Source organism: Linderina pennispora (genome assembly GCF_002104995.1).
Source record: "Linderina pennispora strain ATCC 12442 chromosome Unknown DL89scaffold_12, whole genome shotgun sequence".
In the NCBI taxonomy this organism is placed as follows: domain Eukaryota; kingdom Fungi; phylum Kickxellomycota; class Kickxellomycetes; order Kickxellales; family Kickxellaceae; genus Linderina; species Linderina pennispora.
In genome coordinates this window covers 68,617-88,220 of record NW_024468260.1, presented here as the reverse complement: position 1 = coordinate 88,220, position 19,604 = coordinate 68,617, and the positions used below count along the sequence as shown (strand labels likewise).

Below are 19,604 nucleotides of genomic sequence, written 5' to 3'. Positions count from 1 at the left end.
ACAAGTCAGAAGCGCTTGTGGCCAGACTACAACAGATGGGTCCATTTTGTAGGAGGTACTTTCAACTATTTAACCACCTAATGAGCTGCAATACGTATCTTGGACGGTGATAGGGGAATCATGGCTGCCATGAAGCGTGTGCTCAGCATGCCATATTGCACTATTTTCACCCTCTCGCAAGGAGCTCGTTTGCCAAGACAACAAGACCTCTAACTATTTTCAGACAATGGCGATTGCGCATATATATATACATAGACACTATTTGATTCACATTGGGCAATTGTCCTGTTGCGCTACACAGCCAACAGATGCCTGACAACACTGCGCCTAAAACGGGACATCACTTGGTCAAAAGGTGGCTGAAGAAGCACTAGGTGAACCCCGATAGCCAGCTATCCAGCAACACTTTTTCTTCACTCAACTTCACTGCTTAATACATTTTATATATCACTATGTCCCCTGACAAACCTAACAACGTCGCCATAGTAACCGGTGCTTCGCGTGGAATCGGCAGGAGCGTCGCGCTTTTTCTTTTGTCCAAGGATATATCTGTTGTTGGGATGGCCCGCAACGTCAGCAGCCTTGAGTCCCTGTCAAGGGAAGCGGCGCAACTCCCAGTTTCCGCCAAGTTCCTTCCACTTGCCGGCGATGTCAAGGACGAGTCCACCCAGCAGCAGGCCGTTGATATGGCGGTTAAAGCTGGCACACTGGTCGCGCTAGTCAATAACGCTGCCACCTTGGGAACATACGGTGCCCTTGCAACCAAACCACTTGACAGTTTGGCAGAGGTGTTTGCTACTAATGTCACTGCACCCGTTGGTCTGATCCAGAAGTCGCTCCCCTATCTACGCCAGGCGAAAGGCAGGGTTGTGAATTTGTCGTCTTTGGCAGGCAAAGAACCGTTTGTTAATCAATCTTCGTACGGGGCGTCGAAAGCAGCGCTGAACCTCGTTACTGCAGGGCTAGCACTCGAGGAGCCGAGTATCACTTTTGTTGCTCTGGACCCGGGAGTAGTCGAAACCGACATGCTTACCTGTCTGATGAACGAGATCGAGGATACGATACCCGAGAGTAGCAACGTCAATAGCATCCTTCAAGCGAGCAAGGTTGCGGCAGACATTCCAGGACGCATCATCTGCAACCTCGCTCTTGGAGCCGACCACGGTCTGACTGGAAGGTTTATCCGGTACAGCGACCCTGAGCTTGCCAAGTACAGTGCTTAGAAAATAAAACGCCTCACTCCCATCCTTGATCACCTGGGCCAGCTGACCCGTCTGTAATCTAGCGATCACAGCCGATGCCATTTGTTTGCGCGCACCCATTGGCTGCCAGTGCGATCGGCCTTTTAATAGCCAACTTTTTCCAATGCTCAGCGACTCTGGCTGTAGAGATCGCAGGCCGGGCACACAGGCTGGGAACACGAACAGTACCTAGGAGGTTTTTTGGCCGGGCTCGCTGAACGCACTGGCAGCCTTAACGAAAAATCGCAGGTTCTAGCAGGCTCCTGGTTTTCCTCTTTAGCCTCCTCACTTTTAGTAATATATCTTTCCTTAGGGTCTTGTTCCCACACCCAGCTCTTTGTATTCCATTTCCAGGTCCTTCCTCCCGGGCTACCTCAGTCGCGTTCTACAGAGAAGAAAAGAAGAGCACAGAACCTTTCTCTAGCAAGCAGAGCACCTTTGCAGCAAGCACACACATACACATACACACACGAACACCTCTATATTCGCAATGGTAAGTATATATGCGGGCACTTGTGCTGGTTGTTGGCGCGTTGTCATCGTCAGATGAGAATGCCGGTTCGGGAATTCGCATTGAGGAGGTGATGAGGGGCCAGAGTTGTTCATAGAGCTAACTGCGTGTACTGCTGAATAGGCTGAATCCTCGTCCGCTAAGAACGCCCCGGTCCCCGCTGGTGCCGGTCCTCGCAACCTGAGGTAAGTTTCAGACCAAAGCGCGCCCTGATTTGGGCACGGCGCCGACCAATGATGACGATCTCCCCCGGGCCCAGGACCGAGGGACTAACGGTATCAGCATCCGATATACTGGCTAATCCCCCGCTCGTAATTTCTGCATAGGGCTCGTCGTGGTGGCTCTCAGGCATCGAGCCGCGGTGGAGCTACTGGGCGGCAGGTGTCGCGGGCCACGGGCAGCACTCAGACGATGATGCGGCTGTACACGGACGATGCGCCGGGCCTCAAGGTGGATCCGGTGGTTGTGCTTGTGCTCAGCCTTGTGTTCATTGCGTCGGTGTTCTTGCTGCACATCTACGGCAAGCTCACCAGCACAAAGAACTAGAGTCTTTCCTTCTTCTTGCTCGCTCTCACTTGGAAAACCTCCTTAAAAATTTATATTCCCGTCTACTTTTATACTATCCGATGGTATTTTACTTTCTTAGACACGTTGGGCGACGCAGATGTTGGAGGCAGAAGAATGTAGAGAAACAGTATGTATGCTTGGTTTCAAAGGTGGGCGATTTCGTTATGCGGATCATCAGCCCATGGCAGACCAGTTCATGCTGATAATGCTGAATGTCTGGCGGTCCGCATCCCACGCGCACATCAGCCTGGTCTTTTTGACGTTGGTGCCAAGTCTCCCCAGCGCAACCAGCTCCCTGGGCCTGAACTTCTCGTCAAACCCAACCAGGGTGGCTACGAACGGTGAATGATAGCGCATTGGCTCGCCTGGGTACAAAAGGAAGTCGCCGCCAAACTTCACGGCCCGTGTGACATAGTACCCCAGCTCGCGGAAGTGCTTGTACAGCTTGAGGCGCACAGTGTCGCGGTCGGACTGCGGCCAGGCGAATTTGTCGCCGGTAATGGTGATGATGTTGGTTTGCTGCAGTACGGCGGCTTCTTCGGGCAGCAGCTGCAGCGGGAGACCAAGGTAGTTGTTTTGCTGAGGCTTGGCCGGGTGCGAGGCGATTAGCGCGCCGACGATGCGGTGGTCGCGACGCAGCGCCATGGCCGTGGCGACATCGGTCACCAGGACATTGCCGCCGGTGCACTCGACCGCGAAAGGCGGCTGGCTGGGGCTCATTCTTGTCGAAAGGGCGGGAGAGACGTTGAGGGTATCAGGAAGCGAAAATCAGCTAAGCCAATGCGCGATCAAATCTGCACGCTGCCTGAGCAATGGCAACGGCTTGTTGTAGGAGCGAGGGCTGGCAAGAGTATGGAACACGTATCTTGTCTTGCTGATTACACTTTTTTCATACACTTGCAATGAGCGCACCAGACGACGTACGTGGCGAATGCAACTGCCAGTGAGCCTACTTCTCTAAAGGAACATGACTAACCGACCAGCAATGCTTTCGCTCTTAGACACTGCCGCTCGGATTCACTCGAAGCAACGACACCGAGAACGGCCCAGCGGCTGACGAGAGCAGTTTCACCGCACGCGGGATTCTGGGTGCTGCCCTGCGGCGGCCCCAGCGCTCGCCCGAGTCGCTGGATATCGGGGCGCAGAAAATGCACATCAGCAATGTCTCGATCACAGGCGCAACGCGGATCCGCCGCAGCGTGTTCAACGAGATTGTCGCGCCAGCCTTTGCAGCCACAACCGTCAAGGGAGCCATTGAAGAGCTGCGGTATGCGGCCGGAAAGCTCGAGCTGCTGGGAATCGCCAAGCGCGTGCAGATAAACCTGGACAAGGCCGATGACGACGGGGTCGGCGTCAGCTTTGACTGCGAGGACGGCGGGCGATACGCAATCACCACGGGCGTCGGCGCGTCTGACCACGAGGGCACGGCGAATGTGATGGCGCGGCTAAACAACATGTGGGGCGGCGGTGAGTCGCTGGAGGCAAACTATGCGCGCGGCACCAAGACGCTGGGGGCATTCCAGGGCCTACTGAGTGTCCCGGTCAATGCCGATCCGCTGCGCAAGGTCGAGCTGATGGTTCACCAGGCGACGCTGGACCACCGGCCGTACTCGAGCTGTGATGAGGTAAGGCGCTCTGTCGGGCTGGCATACAAAGTCAGCCGGGACCGCGCGCAGCACGAGCTTGTGTATGTGGCAGCATGGCGCGAGCTCGCTAACCTCGGGTTTGCCGCGTCGCCGTCGCTGCGCAGCGAGGCCGGCCACACGCTCAAATCCAGCATAGCTTACACGTTCACCAGCGACTCGCGCGACTCGCCTACCGTGCCCACCACAGGCAATCTAGTGAAGACGTCGGTGGAGGTAGCGGGCCTGGGCGGCGATGTGCAGTTTGCCAAGGCTCTCGCTGAGGTGCAAGCGAACCAGGGTCTGGCTGACCGCTGGTCGCTGACCACCAGCGCCCAGGCGGGGCTGCTCTGGGGCCTGGGCGGCAGCAGGACGCCCATGGCTGACCGCTTCTTCCTCGGCGGGCCCACCAGCGTGCGCGGCTTCGAGCACCGCGGGATCGGCCCGCGCGACCACAACGATGCGCTGGGCGGTGACGTGTTCTACGCTGCCGGTGTCAGTCTGCTGACGCCTCTGCCGCTTGTTAGGACCGATGCCCTGCGTGGCCACGTGTTTGCCAATGCTGGGCAGTGTGCACTGCTGGACTCGCGCGGCCTGCAGACCAAGGCCCACGTCAGCCGGTTCCTGATGTCACCGTCGACATCCGTGGGCGTCGGGCTGGTGTACCGCCACAGCATCGTCAGGGCCGAGTTGTCGCTGTGCTTCCCGCTGACAGCGTCTATTACAGATAGACCCGACCCGAAGCTGCAGTTTGGCCTTGGGTTCCAGTTCCTCTAGTGTATTTGAGTGACCCTGTTTCAAAAAAAAGATATATCCTGTTACTTGTGCTTGGCCTTGTAGGCGGCTGGCGTCTCAAACTTGCCCTTCAGGCCCCACACGCCGCGCTTCGCCCGCTTTGCTTCCTCCTCGATCCGCTCGAGCAGCTCCTTCTCGCCATTGTACTGCGCGTTGCCGCCGCGGTACAGCACAGCCAGCCCGGCCTTCAGCATCTCATGCGACGCATCGTACTTGAACACATACATGGACCGGTAGTACACCGAGCCGACAATGCGGCCATACTGGTCCTTGGCCAGCGGCACCACGGTCACCCGCTTGCCCAGCACCTGGCTGGCCAAGTACTCCTTGGCCTCATTCGACAATGGCTGCGCGGGCTTGCCGAAATGCGACACCTCGGGCGCATCCACCGCCGAGATACGCACGGAAATCGACCATTTGGACATGCCGCGCTTTTTCTCTGGCGGCGCTGAAAACCACTGCAGGGCCGGGGTATGGTAGAGTCGCAAGGTGTCGCCGTCGGATACGTCGATGACGATGCCGTGGATTGGCCGGTGCGACTTGACTATGCTGTCGGGGATATCTGCGCTTGTCTGGTACCGCTGAAACATTCTGTATAGTCTGTAGCTGATGCCCAGTGTGAGTCCGAGGTAGAGTCCGTGCTTTGCGTACGTGTAGAACCGTTCAGAGTAGCTGTCTGTGCTGGAGGGTGGGCGGGTGCTGTTGCTGTTGCTGCTGTGCATTCAAGCTCCCTACCAGAGTGAATAGATATAGCTAATTCGAAAGCAAAAGAGAGGACAAACGCGATTGGCGAAATGCGTTTACATTGCCGCCTAGACAAAAAATAAAAATAAAAAAGCTGGAGCCTGGGTCCACAGCGACGGATCATGTGCCAGCACTATTCTGCGATTGCCCGCAAATACCCTTGTTTCGTCCACCACTTTCCTGGCCAGGACGGTCAGACTGCGCGCACAAGATTGCAACACTACCTGGATTTACGTAGAGTATCTCAATCACATTGGAATGAACTGGAAGATAGTGTAGAAGAAAAGAAGACGGCAGCTAAGCAAAATACATATGGAGAAGAGAGAAGATATGTGCCCGTTGGCGAGCGGTGTAGCAGAACTGGGAGGTGGAGCGCGCGAAGATAGAAGAGATGTCACAGATGAGTTACAAAATAAGCTGAAATATTAGGTTGCTGTGTGCATTCTCCTGCTGCTTTCACATTCCGCCGTGGCCTGCGCCACCGTCGTTCCGTGCCACGTTCATGCTGGCCGTGCCTGCCAGCATCGCTGCCAGTCCGCTGGCCTGCTGCTGCTGCTGCTGCTGGGTGGGCGAGTGCTGCTGCTGCTGCTGCTGTTGCTGCTGCGGATCAAGCTGCTGCATCAGGTGGTTGGGCACCCCGCCCAGTTCCTGGATCTGCTGCGCCAGCGAGTGCACCAGCTGCTGCATCTGCCGGATATAGTCAACCGACTTCTTCAGAATGATACCCTTGTTCGGCTTGGTGTTGGCGTCAATCATGGTCTCGGGCAGCAGCGTGTACAGGTCCTGGATGCGGTCGTTGATGTTGTCGCGTCTACGTCTTTCGACTACTGGATTGTGCAAACACACAAAAAGAACGAGGTGTGAACACTTGGATTTCAGTAAAAAAAAAACACGCTTGCCAATGGACACGTCGCTTGCCAAAAATACACACGCAAAAAAACAAGACTGATACCATACCTGCATTGTGGCTCTCCCGACGGCGGCGACGCTTCTCGTATGTCATTAGTGCGCTACAGAAATAGAAGGGGAGGCAAAAGTGCAGCGAGTCAGTACAATACACCCAGCATAGCGATAAAGGGAGCCAAGCGCCTGTTTTTTTCTCCCAGCACACAAAGGGAGAGGGAGAAAATGGATGGCTGGCATTTTCCTCTGCCGCCTCAATGATGGGGGATTTCACACAAGAATACTTACGCTTTCTGCGGCGTGTCGGCCTCGCCTTCATCCAGCAGCGACATCAGCGACGGGTCCTGCGGCGAGAAGCCAGCGGCATTGTGCGCGGCCAGCTGCTGGGCCTGGAACGATGACGGGTCCAGCGTCGACCCAATGCTCTGCTGCTGCATCAGCGTGCCGTCGAACCACTCGGGGTGGTTCGGAAGCGACATGCTCTGGAACCCCGGGCTTGTGGGCGGACTGGTGCTGATGTTCTGCACCCGCATCAGCCGGCTGCCTCCGGGCCCGCCCGCGTGTGGGAACAGGTTGCTGGAGATGCCGGTCGGGATTGTGTTGCCAGCCATCGCCGCCAGGCTGTGGCCCGGATAGCTGCCCGTGGGCGAGATGTTGTCAAAGTCCTCGGTGCCGGGCGAGCCCAGGTGCGGCCGGAACTGCCCGTGCTGCTGCTGGTGGTGGAAGTGCTGCTGCTGCATCTGGTGGAAGCTACCGGCCAGTCCGCTGCGCTCGTAGTCTGTGCCAAATGAGGCTGCCGACCCGGCAATCTGCTGCTGCTGCTGCCCACGGTTGATGTTGATGGGCGCTGTGCCACGCGATGACGTGTCCATGTCTGTGTTCTCCGTTGTTATCTGGAGCTGCGAGAAGCTCGAGAGGTGGGGGGATGTCGCGATGTGCTGCTGGGCCAGGCTTTGCAGAAGCGTCGGGTCGATGGTGGTGTTCCGCGGCTCGCCGCTCATAGTCCTTTCAAAAGCCTTTACAAACGTTGAAAGGTTAGAGAGGGGGAAATAAAATAGGCGGAGAGTGCAAGCGGTGCTTAGTTTCTCTCCTGCGGCAGGAAATACAGATATAAGAGTTGCTTGTGTGCGTGCGTGCGTGCTAGGCAGAGTGTGTGAGCTTGGTGCTGAAAGAGTAGGAAAAAAGGTCCCGAGAGAATAAAAGCGGCGATGAGGGAAAAGAAAGCGTGTTGTCCATGCAACCTTTTTTCGCCCGCAGCGGTCACTCCATATATGAGGATGGCTGGGAGGCAACTTTGCTCAGAGCGACAAAAATAATCAGCCTCCTCTCGCGGGAGGGGTAGCTGACCCCGAGTTGCCCGGGCACACCACCCGCCCTGGCTGCCGCTGCGATTGGCCCGCGTCCCATTACTCAGCCAGCCAGCCAGTGTCTGCAGGTCCCGCAAAAGCGCCAAGAGCCGCTGCTGCCGATGTTTTCATGGAAAGTGATTCGTCATCACTCGGTTTTTTGCTGTTTTACTTGCGCTGCCGGCTCATTCAGCACCACCCGCAGCAGAAAGGCACCGGCGTCTCTTTTTAACTGTATTTCTGCTTCAACTTATTCTGCTCTATTAGTGATGCGACGCACGCTTGCGGCGGATTCAGTCGAGAAACAAAACAAGCGAATGAGGGCTACTCCCGAATCTACTTCGACCGCAGCAACCGACAAGGCCCAGCGCTACGATCGCCAGCTCAGGCAAGTGCAAAGCAAAAGTACCGAGGCGCCGCTCGGACCGTAGCAGCAGCACCAGCTAAACCCGCGTTTTGTGTAGGTTGTGGCAGGAGACCGGACAGCAGGCCCTGGAGACCGCGCGCGTGAGTGTCTTTGGGTCATCGGCACTGGCGGCAGAGTCGCTGAAGAACCTCATTCTACCAGGTGAGCAGATGCACCATGTGGATATTTTGACTTCTGGGAGCATGATTGGAAGAGCCGGCGGCATCATCTGAGAGCGTGCTTCCTGAAGCTGCCGCTTCTGGGACCGCGGGCATTGGCTTCCATCCAGGCGCTGTTCTTGTTTGCCTCAGGAACGGACCGGTCAGCTGGAGAATCCTCGCACAGAGCGAACCAGGCTCCCGCCTTGCACTGAGCTGATTGGCAGGCGGCGATTCCCACACCTTCGCGGTCCTATTCGCAGTGTGTGATTATCTCTGTCCAACCCTTCATGCAAAGCCGAAGCAGTCCCCCTCCCGCGGATCCAGTCGTATCCGAGAGATAACACACCCTTTCCAACTAACAAATGGGCAAGTGATGCGTGGGCTCCCGCTCCGCCGCTGTTGTTGTTTGCTTGCTTACTGCTGTAGGCATTGGCGAGTTTGTGGTTATTGACGACGCGACCGTTGGCGAGCAGGATGTGCTGACAAACTTCTTTGTTGCACCCGCTGATCTTGGCAAGCCGCGCGCCGAGGCAATCGTCGAGCAGCTCACTGAGCTCAATCCAGATGTGCGCGGCTCCGCTGTGGTGAAGTCCGCAGAGAGCGCCCTAGAGACAGACATCCTTGAGTCGGCCACCCTGGTCATTGCCTGCGGCCTGCCTGCGCACACCGTCCAGCGAATCAGCAGGCTGTGCTGGGAGAGGAACATTGCGCTGGTGGTCGCCGATACTGCAGGATTTGCTGCCCGTCTCCGCACGGCTATTCCGGAGCACGCTGGTAAGTCTCACTTCTCTCATTCGACGCCGGTGGGTCGGCCTGGATATTTTATTTTCCTGCCGGCCCCTCCGCACGCCTTCTCAGCACCGGAGGAAGTCCCCGCCATTTGCTAGTGGCGTGCTTTGATTTGTCACCTCTTTCTGCGTGCCTGGGCACGCGATATGCGGGCATGTGCCAGGCGGCTCGGCATCAAAAGCCAAGGAATGACTGTGCGTACCTCTTCTTTCTACGGGGGACGACGGCGGGGGCCGGATGTCCATATTGCAGATTGGAGGCAGCGGTGACCTGGGCAAGTCACATTGCCGGAGAGGACTGCTTTTCACCACGGTGGTCACGCCTTTGCGTATTTTACCGCTTCTCTATCCCCCGACGCCGTCCCGTCCTACTACTGATTTTGGTTTTTACCACCCACATGTTTTGCCGATGCTGACGCCTGATATTTATTTATAGTGGTCGAGTCACATGAGGAGCTGGCGCCCGACCTGCGGATTCAAGCGCCATTCCCGGGCCTAGCCGAGCACAGTGACTCCATTGACCTGGACACTCTTGACCACGTTGATTTGGCCCACGTCCCATATGTGGTTCTCGTGCTCAAGGCATTGCGCAGTTGGGCCACTGCCAACGGGCGCGAGGTGCGCCGCGACACTGCGATCACGTATGCCGAGAAGCGCAAGATCAAAGAGGAGATTCTCTGCATGGCGCCTAATATGGACGAGGAGAACTTTAGAGAGGCCCACGACAAGGTCAACGGCGACGTGATTCCGTACCAGGCAAGTAGAAACAGCCAGCAGACAGCCAGCAGACAGGGAGGCCAGTCGTGTGTATGTAGGAAACCGAGCATTCGTATCTCACACTGCCCTTGAGAGCCATTTTTAGATCCCAGCCGAGGTGCGCCGCATTCTCAGCGACCCCGCCGCCCAGAACATCACTGCAAAGGTAGGTCCCGGCAATGCAGTCCCACACAATGCACATATATATGTGCGTCGGTTGGGCAATAGTGCGCAGTAATTGTCAATGGGCACCCATGCGGACATTTAATTTGCAGGACAAGCGGCCAGAGTGACCGCTCGCTTCACCCACATGACTGCCCCCTTTGCACTGTCTCAGAAAGGAGTGGCCACAGTTGCGCGGCACTCTACACCAGAGACGCGGCGATAATGGGGCAGTAGTGCAGGCCTGGACAATACATGTTGCGCAGTAAGCCCGCACACTAACAGCCTCCCTTCCTTCCACTGCTCTGGTCCTATAGTCGGAGAAGTTTTGGATTATGGCCCACGCCCTCCGTGCGTACATGGCCTCACCGTATGCCGATGGCCAGCTGCCGCTGAGCGGCACCATTCCGGACATGAAGGCCGACACCAAGAGCTACATTGCACTGCAGCGTGTGTACAAGCAAAAGGCAGATGCCGACAAGGCCGAGTATGCACGCCATGTACGCGAGTCGCTGGCATCACTAGACCTACCGCCTGATTTCATCTCGCAGGGCGAGATCGATGCGTACTGCAAGGACGCAAGGCGGCTGCGGCTGCTGCGGTTTACACCCCTGCACGACGAGCTCGAGTCGGGGCCCAAGGATGCCTCGGCGCTGGTGAGCGCTGGAGCGCTGGACCAGTACGTGGCATTCCGCGCGTCGGATGTGTTCTTTGCCAAGCACAAGCGGCACCCTGGCGTGGCTGACAGCTCGACGCAGGGCGATGGCAATGACGTGGTGAACAACGACACAGCCGAACTGGTGGCAATTGCCAATGAGCTGCTGGTGCAGTGGAGTATTGAGTCGGAGGTTGCCGAGGATGTGGTGCGTGAACTGGCACGCTCAGGTCATGCCGAGCTCCACAACATCGCATCGCTTGCTGGTGGAATTGTGTCGCAGGAGGCCATCAAGCTGGTCACACACCAGTACGTGCCAGCCAACAACGGGTGCATCATCGACGGTGCCAGTGCTCGCATCATCTTTGTGGCGGTCTAACATCATACTTGTTGAAATATTAAGCCTATGAACTAACACCATTAACCCTATTCACTGTGTCAAGCAGCGTTGAGCCGCTGACGTCGTAGTAGTCCAGAGTAATAAAGTTTGGCACCCGCTCGGCGCCCCAAACCTTTGTGCATGTATCGAGATGAGTCTGCACCTGCTCCTTGCTATTGTACCCGTACTTTTGCAGCTGTTTCGCCGTCAGTGGCACATCGATATTGTTATCACCAATGGTGATGCGATTATATGTGAAGTGGTTGACCACAAGCAGGTCGCGTGGGACATGGTCGCGTGGCCGGTCCTGCGTACACGGGAACTCGCTGACTGGGTGGATGTTGGCGTATGGTGTTTCGATCACGTAGTCCCATTCAGCAAGCAGATAGGGCACCTTTGCGGTGTCGGTATGGCTGTCGACGAACACAACCAGGCGCTGGTCTCTGTCGACCATCTCCCCGAGTGTCGGCCACGTGTAGTTTTGGTTACTTGTGGAGTGCTCCCATGTGGGCGCGAATGCCGAGCGCTCAAGGTCGGCGAGCTTGAAGCTGGGGCTGAGCTGGCTTGCCTCGAATGCATCAAAGTTCTCGATAATAAACGTCACGACTTCGCCCGGATTCTCATTGAGGAACTGCCTGAACACCTTCAGTGTGTCGTACAATGTGCCCTTATCCACAAGCGCGCATGACTGATGGCAGAGATGCACGCCTTTGATTTCGGGCGCATCGGCGGCGTTTGTGCGGTGGAAGGTGGTTTGGAACCACGCGACGATCTTGTTCCACACTCCTGTGATTTCCAGGGGCTTGTGCGTGTCGAGCATGAAGGCGCGGATGCCGTCGTCGAGCTGCTGCTGGATTGTGCGCTCTTGGTTTAGCGCTGGGCTGCCGGCCGGTGGTGCATATGAGTACGCATTGTGGGTGGTGGCAAAGGACACCTTGTTGTACGGCTTGGCGCACAGAGCGGCATGCCCCGCACACGTTTGCTGACTGTGGCACTTGAGCGAAAACACAGAAGACACAAGGATCAGCGGTAAGACGAAGAGTAGTTTCATTATAAGGGTGAGCAGGGAAGAAAGCAGTCCGAAATAGCCGATGCTGCGAAGAAATGTAAAAGGGTGCTGAGTCTTGAACGAGACCGGTGGCTGGTGTGCGGGGACCGCGTGCAGGAACAATACGATTCCAATTGATAAACAAGACAACGGGCAAATTATATCGAAGGGCATCGGCTAATGCGATAGCGGTCCAGAGACTGCTGTTTTTATCCTTCACAGCCAGGTCTGGATAGCACAGCCCCAACTCGCTCGGATTCGGAGTCATTTACCGCACATCAGCGTGATAGCCCGTCAAAGAGATTGCCAGCAATGCTTTTCTAGGATTGAGAAAGCGCTGATCATTTTCCGGCACATTTGCTGCAAGAAAGGAAATGAGACATGCATACCCTCGTGAGACTACATCGTGCATGCCATATACCGGCACTCATCCCTCACTCGCCGCTATATGACAGGCTGATCATCATCCAGTAAGCATGTCGCTGCTATCCCCTCGTGCCACGCACATTGTCGGTACACTGGGCCAGGATCAATCATTCTAAATGGTGCAATTTGGGAAAGGTGAAAAGGGGGAGACCAAACACGTCACGCTCACCGCTCAGCTGCCAGATAAGTGATTGCAGTTGCTCACGGGGACAGCTGCACTTTGGCTAGTGCCATGGATTAGCAAACAAGCCCGCGAATGTCATTTGGAGCTGCAAAAATTGCTAGTAGAAGGGCTTGTTCGCGATCCACCGGTTAATCATGTCCAGCGAGTTCTCGGGCTGGTCGTAGGGCACCATGTGCCCAGCACCAAAGACGCGCAGGAACGAAAAGTTCTTGTGTGTGCGTGCTTCGCCAGCAGCCTTGCCGTCCACAACCCAATCATTGTCCTTCTCACCCTGGAACCCGCTCTTGCCGGACCACTCCAGCGCCTCGGACCACGCCTTGTTGCCGTACCAGTTGCATATCCAGTCTGCATCACCAGCATATATCAAAACACGGATTCCAGCCTCCAGCAGCGGTGGGACCTCGCGGTGGTACGGCTTCATCCAGTCGCCGTTGAGAATGAATCCGCTGTAAACCTTTTGGCTGCACGACTCGAACTTGGAGACATCAGACCCCAGCTCCTGCTGCACCGCCGGGTCGTTCAGGAACGCGTCAATGTCGGACATGATAGGATAGCAGAGGTCGCCGCCCTCGCACGGAATCCGCACGTCGTAGGGGTTGGCGCCTGACTGCTGGTACGCGACCATCATACTGTTGCAGTACATTTCGGCCGGGTAACACGCCAACGAGTTCTGCCACTTGTAGCAAGCCTCGATGAGCCGTGCGCATGTCGGGTATTTGCTGTCCATAGATTCGCACTGGTCCTGCCGGAGAACAGGCGGGTATGTCGAGTTGCAGGCCATCTTTCCGTAGTACCGGTACTGCGTCAGCGGGTCCGTCAGGCCATTGCCGACACCAATAGATGTCAGCGGCAGAACACGCTTCTCCTTCTCGGCAACACTCAGTGCACCGAGCGCCTGCTTCGAGGTGAACTCCAGATTGGCCTCATGGATAGCCTTGGCAGTCGCTGGCACATAATGGCCACCATATGACTCGCCAAACACATGCAGCTCGCTGCCGGCGTACTCGGGGAACGAGTGGTAAAACAGCTGCAAGAAGCTGTACACGTCCTTGCCAGCGGCAATCGAGTTGAAGACGTCCTTGCCGTACGAGTACCCGACATTGAGCGGCTGGTCGATGAAAATCACGTGTGCCTTGTCGTTCCATCCATACACATGGTCGGATGCCGACTTGCCGCCCTTGTCCACGCGGCACGGGCCGAGCTCCATTAGAAGTCCAGTGAACGAGCTGCAGCCAGGACCGCCGTTCATCCACAGGATCACTGGTGCGTCGTCACGCGGTGCATTGCGTGCCTCAAAGAACCAGAAGAAAAAGTGCTTGTCGTCGTCGGTGTCGAGGTAGCCGCTGTACTGCGTTGTGTTGGCTGCACACAGATGAGGTTGCTTGATGCGCAGCTGGTAATTGGGCAGGGCTGCCATGGTCTCGACCTTGGACCACTTGGCGTCGCTCAGGAGGCTGGCAGTCGGCTCGCGGGCCGAAGCCATCAGGCGGCTGGGCACGTGGCTGGTCAGACCGCCCAGGTGCGGCTGAAAGACATGCTGGGCTGGTGATGCCTCGGCAAGCGAGGCCATGGCTGCCACCAGCGCCAAAAGGCCGGAAGAATAAAGTTTCATAGGTGTAATCGATAGAGAAGGCTTGAACAAGACAAGTATAGCTAAAAAGAAGAAAGAGGTGAGAGACAGGAAGCAGCGGCCACGCTCCCATGCCCCTGATTACGTCCGCCCGATCACGTGCAAACCAAACACTGGCCCACATGGCTAGCAGTGGTAGTCCTGCCTGCCCCCTAGCCTGCATTCCTAGATCGGAAGCGCGTTTGTGGTGTCAAAGCCGTGATGGCTCTCGTTGCCGCCGCCAAACATCGCCGATGTGACCTTGGCCTGCTTCTTCACTGCGGCGACAAAGTAGCACGCCGCCGCCAACGTAATCGTCACCGCCCCAATTGCCAGAACGCCCCCGCCCTTGGCTAGTGACGACCACATCACAATCGCAAACCTACAAAGCCAGCAGCGTCAGCGACAGACCATACGGCGAACCCCCTGCGTTATGCGCAGAACTACTTACACCAAGTATGCAACAAACCGCCACCAGTGGTTCTTGAGCCCGCCGAACGCCCTGTCGAACGCCGGCCCCGTCGGACACAGCTTCATTAAGAACGGAATCTCGATCAGGATGCAGATGGCGCCAAACACGATCGCCAGAATCGAGTACACAATGTGGAACAAGAACGTCACCCCACCGAGGACAATAAGAACTACAGCAAACGATATACACCTAGCGGTTAGCTACCACGCTCAGAAAGTGCCAGTGCAAACCTCTTGCAAAACACAATGTTCCGGGTATAGACGGCAACAACTTACGCACTCCAGACAATAGCGCCATCCTACACAGGAGAAATCATCGCATTAGTATACGGGTGCTCCAGTTCCCTGTGTTTGGTTCGCACTCCCCCTTCCATGCTCCTTTCTGGCCGCCTGCTTAGCACTTGCCATTGCCCGTAGAGACTAAAGTTTCCGGTCTTGAGTTCCTCAACAAAGCCCATGGTCGTATTGCTTCTCTCGCTATGTCGTTGCGGCTGGAAAGCTCGAATGCAGGAAGTGATTAAATGAGAAGGGTGATGGGAATGAGCCGCAAATGAGGAAGAAGTAAAAGAGAAAAATGTGCCAAGAAGCCAAGCTTTGTTTGCTGCTCCTTCCTTTCTTGATCGTCCATAACCACTTGACTGTGTCGCTTGCATACAGCCGATTTTCCAGACCCTTGACAGACCAAGCGCCTCAGTCATTCTTTCGCTCTCTCTCCCAGCGCCTTACAACTTGTACCTCCAAACAACGACAATGTTTGCGCTCCCTGTTGGCGGTCTCCCAAAGTTCATTTTGCTCTCAGCAGTGTTCTCAGTGTTCAATACTGCCCAGTGCATTCTCTCCCCGCTCGGCCTCACCCGCCGCATCTACTCGCGCCAGCCCGAGCAGGTAACGCAGCTGACATCGCATGTCTTTGCTGCATGGACTGCCCTGTCGGCAATCCTTCGGTACCAGTGCGCCTACAACATGAACAACGCTATGGTTTACGACATCACCTTTTGGTCGTATGTCATTGCCTGCACGCACTTTGTTTCCGAGACCGTCGTCTACAAGTCTGTCCGGTTCCCTGGCCCCGTCATCAGCACATTCTGCGTTGCACTGACCTCCATCGTCTGGATGATAAAGGATCGCGATCTCTATGTGCGCTAGGCTTCATTAGATATGCTTGCTGCAACACGTCTAGTTGACGGAATAAAATGTTAGCTATTTTGATTCCTTCTTGGACTTTTTGGACTTTTTTCTCTCAGAGTCGCCGTCTGTGCAGCCATCTTCATCCTTGTGCTTGCGTTTCTTGTCCTTCTTGTCTTTCTTGTCCTTCTTGCTCTTGCCCTCATCGTTAGTATTCTCTGGTGGGCTGGTTAACACCTCGATCATGCGCTCAGCCCGCTTGGTTACGGTCTCGGAGACAGCCACTGCCGACTCCTCTTTATCACCATCATCCTCCTCCTCTTCCTTCGCTGCTGCCCCACTCTCGCTCTCCTTCAATGCCTTGGCGATTCGTGCCTCGCGCCTCGCCTTCTTGATTGAGTTTGCCTGTGCCTTGGTAACATGCGACGGCAGCACACCGAGAGCCTTCGATCTCAGCTGCTGTAGCTCCGGCGAATCGGCAGTGACTGGGTCGCGCACCAGCCTCGCCTCCTTTAGTAAGCTGTCGCGCAGCTTACCAGTCAGCACCGAAAAGTACTTCAAGGCTATGGCAAACTGGGGCTCGGGTATCTGCGTTGCGACGTATAGATGCCGAATAATCCAATTTTGCTTTGCCTTATTGAACTTCCATGCATCGCGCTCCTCCTCCCATTGCTGCAGATATGCGTGTGCTCCTTCCTGCGTCTCGGCTGAACCCTCACGAGCAATCCGCTGCTGCTCCTTGTGGATGTGTCTGATCTCAGCCGCCGTTTTGCGTTTGGCCGGCTTTGTCGACGCCACCTCCATTCTCTCGTCTGAATTGGACATTTTCCTCCAGGCGCGTTTGTGTACGTGAAAACTTAAGAAATCGATGCTGAGGCTGCTAAGAGGAAAAGGGAAGCGTCAGTTAACAGCGAGACAGACAGAGACCAGCAAAAAAAACTCCATCGACGAAGTGTTAATCAGGAAATCTAATTGTAATTATTGGATACTAAAGATCCAAGCAATAAATGAGACATTGCACTATCACCATCACAATGGAAATACCACGGCCACCCTTGTGTGCTTGTGCCGAAAACATGCACATGGGATTACATAATTCGATTTATGAATGTCCTCCAGTAATACAAAACCACAAACACCCAAAGTGATGTAGAATTATTGCTGGTGTTTATTGATATATATGGTGCTGGAGTTTTGGAAGGTTTCTACTTGGAGAACAAAAAGGGAAAACCAACAAGAGTCGGACATGGCCATGCTAATAATCGAAGATGCTCGTGCCACAGCCATGTAACATTGTCCTTCAGAAGTCCGAATCCGAGCTGCGAACAATAGCAGCTGGACCGGGAACCTCCACTACCACGGGCTTGGTCCTGGGCACCGTTATTGGCGACACCATTGATGCTGGCACCCGGATCCGGCGAAAAGCAGCACCATTGCTTGATGGAATAGTGAACGGAATTCAAAAATGGTATAATGGAGCGGTTGCACTATTCAATAGGTTGATATTGGCCTAATGATAGGCCCACTAATATGGCGTAGAGTTCCATACGCATATTACAACATAGATATGCTATACTTGCGGCGCCTTCGATGCGAGCTCAACTAATATAGAGATGATCCTAACCAGCTTTCGCATGAAATAACGGTAACAATAATAATGATACTATACGGCATGATAAATGGTAAAGACGAGGAACGGCGTCAATAACATTTACAATAACAAAATATGAAATAGAAAAAGTGACATTATATCAGCAGTGGAAGTGACACACCAGATGGATCAAGCTACCGCTTCAACAAGGGTGAGAAGTATAAAACAAGAGATAGGACTCGCAGGGTGCAAAAATTCCGCAACGGGGAATCGAACCCCGGCCACGACGGTGAGAGCGTCGGATCCTAGCCACTGGACCATTGCGGATTTGAAGCGCTCTTCACGAGATAATCATCGTACAAGCTGCTGTGTTATGCTCGAATCAGATGAGCATGAACATGATGACTCGGCTCGAACTCCCACGATATCCCCTGACCCGGCTCCCATGGATCTAAGTCCGCACGTGGTACAACAATGCAGTACCTTTATGCCGCAAAGACCAGTGACCGGTATTCCCGTCGTTCATGCAACGCAACGTCACTAGCAAGACACTAGTGCATCGAAGCATATATATGCTTCAACTCGACAAGACTCCAAGACAATTCATCATCCAGTGTCTACTAGAGTTCCCTACTCATCTATTCTGTTTCAACCTGTTTTCCTCCTGTTTTGAGTTCGAATACAATTTATTTGAACTTCAACCCAAACCCGACAAGATCCCCTGACTCCGTCCTCCTGCTCTAGCACCCGACTCGGACACATCTGCAAGTAGTTCCTCCAGCCCCGAGTTCTACTCTATTGCTTCCTCTGCCACTGACATAACAGCTGTGTTATCACTTGGTGGGAGTGATAATATGCTAGCAAAGGAGCTAGCATTAGAAGAGCTCAAACCGGAGCTCAGACGTTGGGGAGAGAAGGTTGGGATCATAATGGGTTATATTGGCAAATAGGTTCTGAGTTAAGGAATATTCGGGGGCTTGTTGTTCTTGTCTTGTCTTGTCGGTCTGACTTCTCCATATATATGGAGTAGTCAATGAGTGTCTTGGCTACACTTTATGTGTAGCATATATGATAGGAATTCCTGTGTTAGGATCTATAAGAGGAGCATAAAGGGCGGACTTATTCTGTAGATGAGGCAGTGCACTTGTGTTTATATTGCAAGTGGAACCTTGTGCATGTGTAATGTTGTCTTGACCTGGGTCTTGATCTTGATCTTGATCTTGAAGGTGAGCTTCATCATGTTCATGCTCATCCGGGTTGAGCATAACAGCTGTATTATGTCAGTGGCAGAGGAAGCAACGGAGTAGAACTTGGGGCTAGAGGAACTACTTGCGGATGTGTCCAAGTCAGGTGCTAGAGTAGGAGGACGGAGTCAGGGGATCTTGTCGGGTTCGGGTTGAAGTTCAAATAAATTGTATTCGAACTCAAAACAGGAGGAAAACAGGTTGAAACAGAATATACAAGTAGGGAACTCTAGTAGATACTGGATGATGAATTGTCTTAGAGTCTTGTTGAGTTGAAGCATATATATGCTTCGATGCACTAGTATCTTGCTAGTGATGTTGCATTGCATGAATGACAGGAATACTGGTCACTGGTCTTTGTGGCATAAAGGTACTGTATTGTTGTACCACGTGCGGACTTAGATCCATGGGAGCCGGGTTAGGGGATATCGTGGGAGTTCGAGCCAAGTCATCATGTTCATGCTCATCAGATTCGAGCATAACATGGTAGGAGTGATGTAATGCTGTGACCTTGTGTCAGGCATTCCATGGATCAACTACAAATCAGTGGGCACATCAAGGTGATCACTAAATGATGTGAGAAATCATCGAAGCTGTCCTTGTGTGATATTTTCATATACTGAGCTCAAGGTAGATGTCGATAAAAATAGGAGCAAGGACTGGCAGCCCAGAAAGCTGTGATTTAGTCCTTATGGCCTATAAATAATTGGGATCCGAGTCAGATCATTGTATGTCCAACAGTGAAGGATGCCTCCACAGGATCCATATAAAAGTATGACGATATGATAGTAGCTCTTGGATTCAGTAGTATTTTTCAGTAGGTTTTTCGTGTATCTAAGTTGTTCACCATTGATGGAACGGAGCAGATTT

The 19,604-nt window shown here is 54.3% G+C and overlaps 16 protein-coding genes and 1 non-coding gene across 17 annotated transcripts; 5 read left to right on the top strand and 12 right to left on the bottom strand.

The window, feature by feature from the left end:
* On the top strand, positions 1-1,679 carry DL89DRAFT_43512 (NAD(P)-binding protein). Its single transcript, XM_040891659.1, has one exon. It carries the CDS (start codon positions 453-455, stop codon positions 1,221-1,223), a length of 771 nt encoding a protein of 256 aa, XP_040741304.1. The 5' UTR covers positions 1-452; the 3' UTR covers positions 1,224-1,679.
* DL89DRAFT_269242 (uncharacterized protein) lies at positions 1,660-2,125 on the bottom strand (the record flags this gene model as incomplete). Its single annotated transcript, XM_040888214.1, has 1 exon — positions 1,660-2,125. A coding segment is annotated over exon 1 (152 nt), but the record flags the coding sequence as incomplete, so codon positions are not given.
* DL89DRAFT_269240 (tRNA-intron endonuclease catalytic domain-like protein) lies at positions 2,077-3,227 on the bottom strand. The gene has a single exon (XM_040888213.1). The coding sequence runs from the start codon at positions 3,037-3,039 to the stop codon at positions 2,494-2,496; it is 546 nt and encodes a 181-aa protein (XP_040741302.1). The 5' UTR covers positions 3,040-3,227; the 3' UTR covers positions 2,077-2,493.
* Positions 3,228-3,253: 26 nt separating this feature from the next.
* Positions 3,254-4,826, top strand: DL89DRAFT_43770 (uncharacterized protein). Its single transcript, XM_040891662.1, has one exon. It carries the CDS (start codon positions 3,468-3,470, stop codon positions 4,716-4,718), a length of 1,251 nt encoding a protein of 416 aa, XP_040741301.1. The 5' UTR covers positions 3,254-3,467; the 3' UTR covers positions 4,719-4,826.
* Positions 4,739-5,874, bottom strand: DL89DRAFT_43447 (SNase-domain-containing protein). The gene has a single exon (XM_040891658.1). The coding sequence runs from the start codon at positions 5,456-5,458 to the stop codon at positions 4,760-4,762; it is 699 nt and encodes a 232-aa protein (XP_040741300.1). The 5' UTR covers positions 5,459-5,874; the 3' UTR covers positions 4,739-4,759.
* Positions 5,875-5,936: 62 nt separating this feature from the next.
* On the bottom strand, positions 5,937-6,483 carry DL89DRAFT_294599 (helix-loop-helix DNA-binding protein; the record flags this gene model as incomplete). The annotated part of the gene is made up of 2 exons (XM_040890537.1): positions 5,937-6,304; positions 6,438-6,483. 2 exons carry the CDS (start codon positions 6,481-6,483, stop codon positions 5,937-5,939), a joined length of 414 nt encoding a protein of 137 aa, XP_040741299.1.
* Positions 6,484-6,548: 65 nt separating this feature from the next.
* DL89DRAFT_43843 (uncharacterized protein) lies at positions 6,549-7,646 on the bottom strand. The gene has a single exon (XM_040891663.1). The coding sequence runs from the start codon at positions 7,382-7,384 to the stop codon at positions 6,668-6,670; it is 717 nt and encodes a 238-aa protein (XP_040741298.1). The 5' UTR covers positions 7,385-7,646; the 3' UTR covers positions 6,549-6,667.
* Positions 7,647-7,978: 332 nt separating this feature from the next.
* On the top strand, positions 7,979-11,172 carry DL89DRAFT_269237 (putative NEDD8-activating enzyme E1 regulatory subunit). The gene is made up of 6 exons (XM_040888212.1): positions 7,979-8,117; positions 8,194-8,297; positions 8,723-9,070; positions 9,521-9,840; positions 9,947-10,006; positions 10,320-11,172. Exons 1-6 carry the CDS (start codon positions 8,047-8,049, stop codon positions 11,034-11,036), a joined length of 1,620 nt encoding a protein of 539 aa, XP_040741297.1. The 5' UTR covers positions 7,979-8,046; the 3' UTR covers positions 11,037-11,172.
* Positions 11,062-12,087, bottom strand: DL89DRAFT_324210 (PLC-like phosphodiesterase; the record flags this gene model as incomplete). The annotated part of the gene is made up of 1 exon (XM_040891437.1): positions 11,062-12,087. The coding sequence occupies one exon, from the start codon at positions 12,085-12,087 to the stop codon at positions 11,062-11,064; it is 1,026 nt and encodes a 341-aa protein (XP_040741296.1).
* A 704-nt stretch (positions 12,088-12,791) lies between these two features.
* Positions 12,792-14,111, bottom strand: DL89DRAFT_275551 (peptidase S10, serine carboxypeptidase; the record flags this gene model as incomplete). The annotated part of the gene is made up of 1 exon (XM_040889324.1): positions 12,792-14,111. The coding sequence occupies one exon, from the start codon at positions 14,109-14,111 to the stop codon at positions 12,792-12,794; it is 1,320 nt and encodes a 439-aa protein (XP_040741295.1).
* Positions 14,112-14,750: 639 nt separating this feature from the next.
* On the bottom strand, positions 14,751-15,232 carry DL89DRAFT_225861 (uncharacterized protein; the record flags this gene model as incomplete). The annotated part of the gene is made up of 2 exons (XM_040884778.1): positions 14,751-14,975; positions 15,176-15,232. The coding sequence occupies 2 exons, from the start codon at positions 15,230-15,232 to the stop codon at positions 14,751-14,753; spliced, it is 282 nt and encodes a 93-aa protein (XP_040741294.1).
* Positions 15,233-15,462: 230 nt separating this feature from the next.
* DL89DRAFT_43676 (Erg28-like protein) lies at positions 15,463-15,947 on the top strand. The gene has a single exon (XM_040891660.1). The coding sequence runs from the start codon at positions 15,525-15,527 to the stop codon at positions 15,918-15,920; it is 396 nt and encodes a 131-aa protein (XP_040741293.1). The 5' UTR covers positions 15,463-15,524; the 3' UTR covers positions 15,921-15,947.
* On the bottom strand, positions 15,908-16,787 carry DL89DRAFT_269235 (uncharacterized protein; the record flags this gene model as incomplete). Its single annotated transcript, XM_040888211.1, has 1 exon — positions 15,908-16,787. A coding segment is annotated over exon 1 (518 nt), but the record flags the coding sequence as incomplete, so codon positions are not given.
* Positions 16,788-17,745: 958 nt separating this feature from the next.
* On the bottom strand, positions 17,746-17,817 carry DL89DRAFT_t117. Its single transcript has one exon. It is a non-coding gene; the product is annotated as a tRNA-Glu (tRNA).
* A 41-nt stretch (positions 17,818-17,858) lies between these two features.
* Positions 17,859-18,126, top strand: DL89DRAFT_269234 (uncharacterized protein). Its single transcript, XM_040888210.1, has one exon. It carries the CDS (start codon positions 17,864-17,866, stop codon positions 18,032-18,034), a length of 171 nt encoding a protein of 56 aa, XP_040741291.1. The 5' UTR covers positions 17,859-17,863; the 3' UTR covers positions 18,035-18,126.
* Positions 18,127-18,317: 191 nt separating this feature from the next.
* Positions 18,318-18,759, bottom strand: DL89DRAFT_269233 (uncharacterized protein). Its single transcript, XM_040888209.1, has one exon. The coding sequence runs from the start codon at positions 18,753-18,755 to the stop codon at positions 18,537-18,539; it is 219 nt and encodes a 72-aa protein (XP_040741290.1). The 5' UTR covers positions 18,756-18,759; the 3' UTR covers positions 18,318-18,536.
* A 194-nt stretch (positions 18,760-18,953) lies between these two features.
* Positions 18,954-19,218, bottom strand: DL89DRAFT_269232 (uncharacterized protein). The gene has a single exon (XM_040888208.1). The coding sequence runs from the start codon at positions 19,212-19,214 to the stop codon at positions 19,044-19,046; it is 171 nt and encodes a 56-aa protein (XP_040741289.1). The 5' UTR covers positions 19,215-19,218; the 3' UTR covers positions 18,954-19,043.
* Positions 19,219-19,604: the final 386 nt, after the last annotated feature.

Coding starts and splice junctions, on each gene's coding strand:
- DL89DRAFT_43843 (XM_040891663.1), bottom strand. CDS start 7,384: ATGAGCGGCGAGCCGCGGAACACCACCATCGACCCGACGCTTCTGCAA.
- DL89DRAFT_269240 (XM_040888213.1), bottom strand. CDS start 3,039: ATGAGCCCCAGCCAGCCGCCTTTCGCGGTCGAGTGCACCGGCGGCAAT.
- DL89DRAFT_43512 (XM_040891659.1), top strand. CDS start 453: ATGTCCCCTGACAAACCTAACAACGTCGCCATAGTAACCGGTGCTTCG.
- DL89DRAFT_269232 (XM_040888208.1), bottom strand. CDS start 19,214: ATGCTCGAATCTGATGAGCATGAACATGATGACTTGGCTCGAACTCCC.
- DL89DRAFT_43676 (XM_040891660.1), top strand. CDS start 15,525: ATGTTTGCGCTCCCTGTTGGCGGTCTCCCAAAGTTCATTTTGCTCTCA.
- DL89DRAFT_269237 (XM_040888212.1), top strand. CDS start 8,047: ATGAGGGCTACTCCCGAATCTACTTCGACCGCAGCAACCGACAAGGCC. Junction 8,118..8,193: donor CGCTACGATCGCCAGCTCAG/GCAAGTGCAAAG, acceptor CGTTTTGTGTAG/GTTGTGGCAGGAGACCGGAC. Junction 10,007..10,319: donor CCCAGAACATCACTGCAAAG/GTAGGTCCCGGC, acceptor CTGGTCCTATAG/TCGGAGAAGTTTTGGATTAT.
- DL89DRAFT_43447 (XM_040891658.1), bottom strand. CDS start 5,458: ATGCACAGCAGCAACAGCAACAGCACCCGCCCACCCTCCAGCACAGAC.
- DL89DRAFT_269233 (XM_040888209.1), bottom strand. CDS start 18,755: ATGCTCAACCCGGATGAGCATGAACATGATGAAGCTCACCTTCAAGAT.
- DL89DRAFT_269234 (XM_040888210.1), top strand. CDS start 17,864: ATGCTCGAATCAGATGAGCATGAACATGATGACTCGGCTCGAACTCCC.
- DL89DRAFT_43770 (XM_040891662.1), top strand. CDS start 3,468: ATGCACATCAGCAATGTCTCGATCACAGGCGCAACGCGGATCCGCCGC.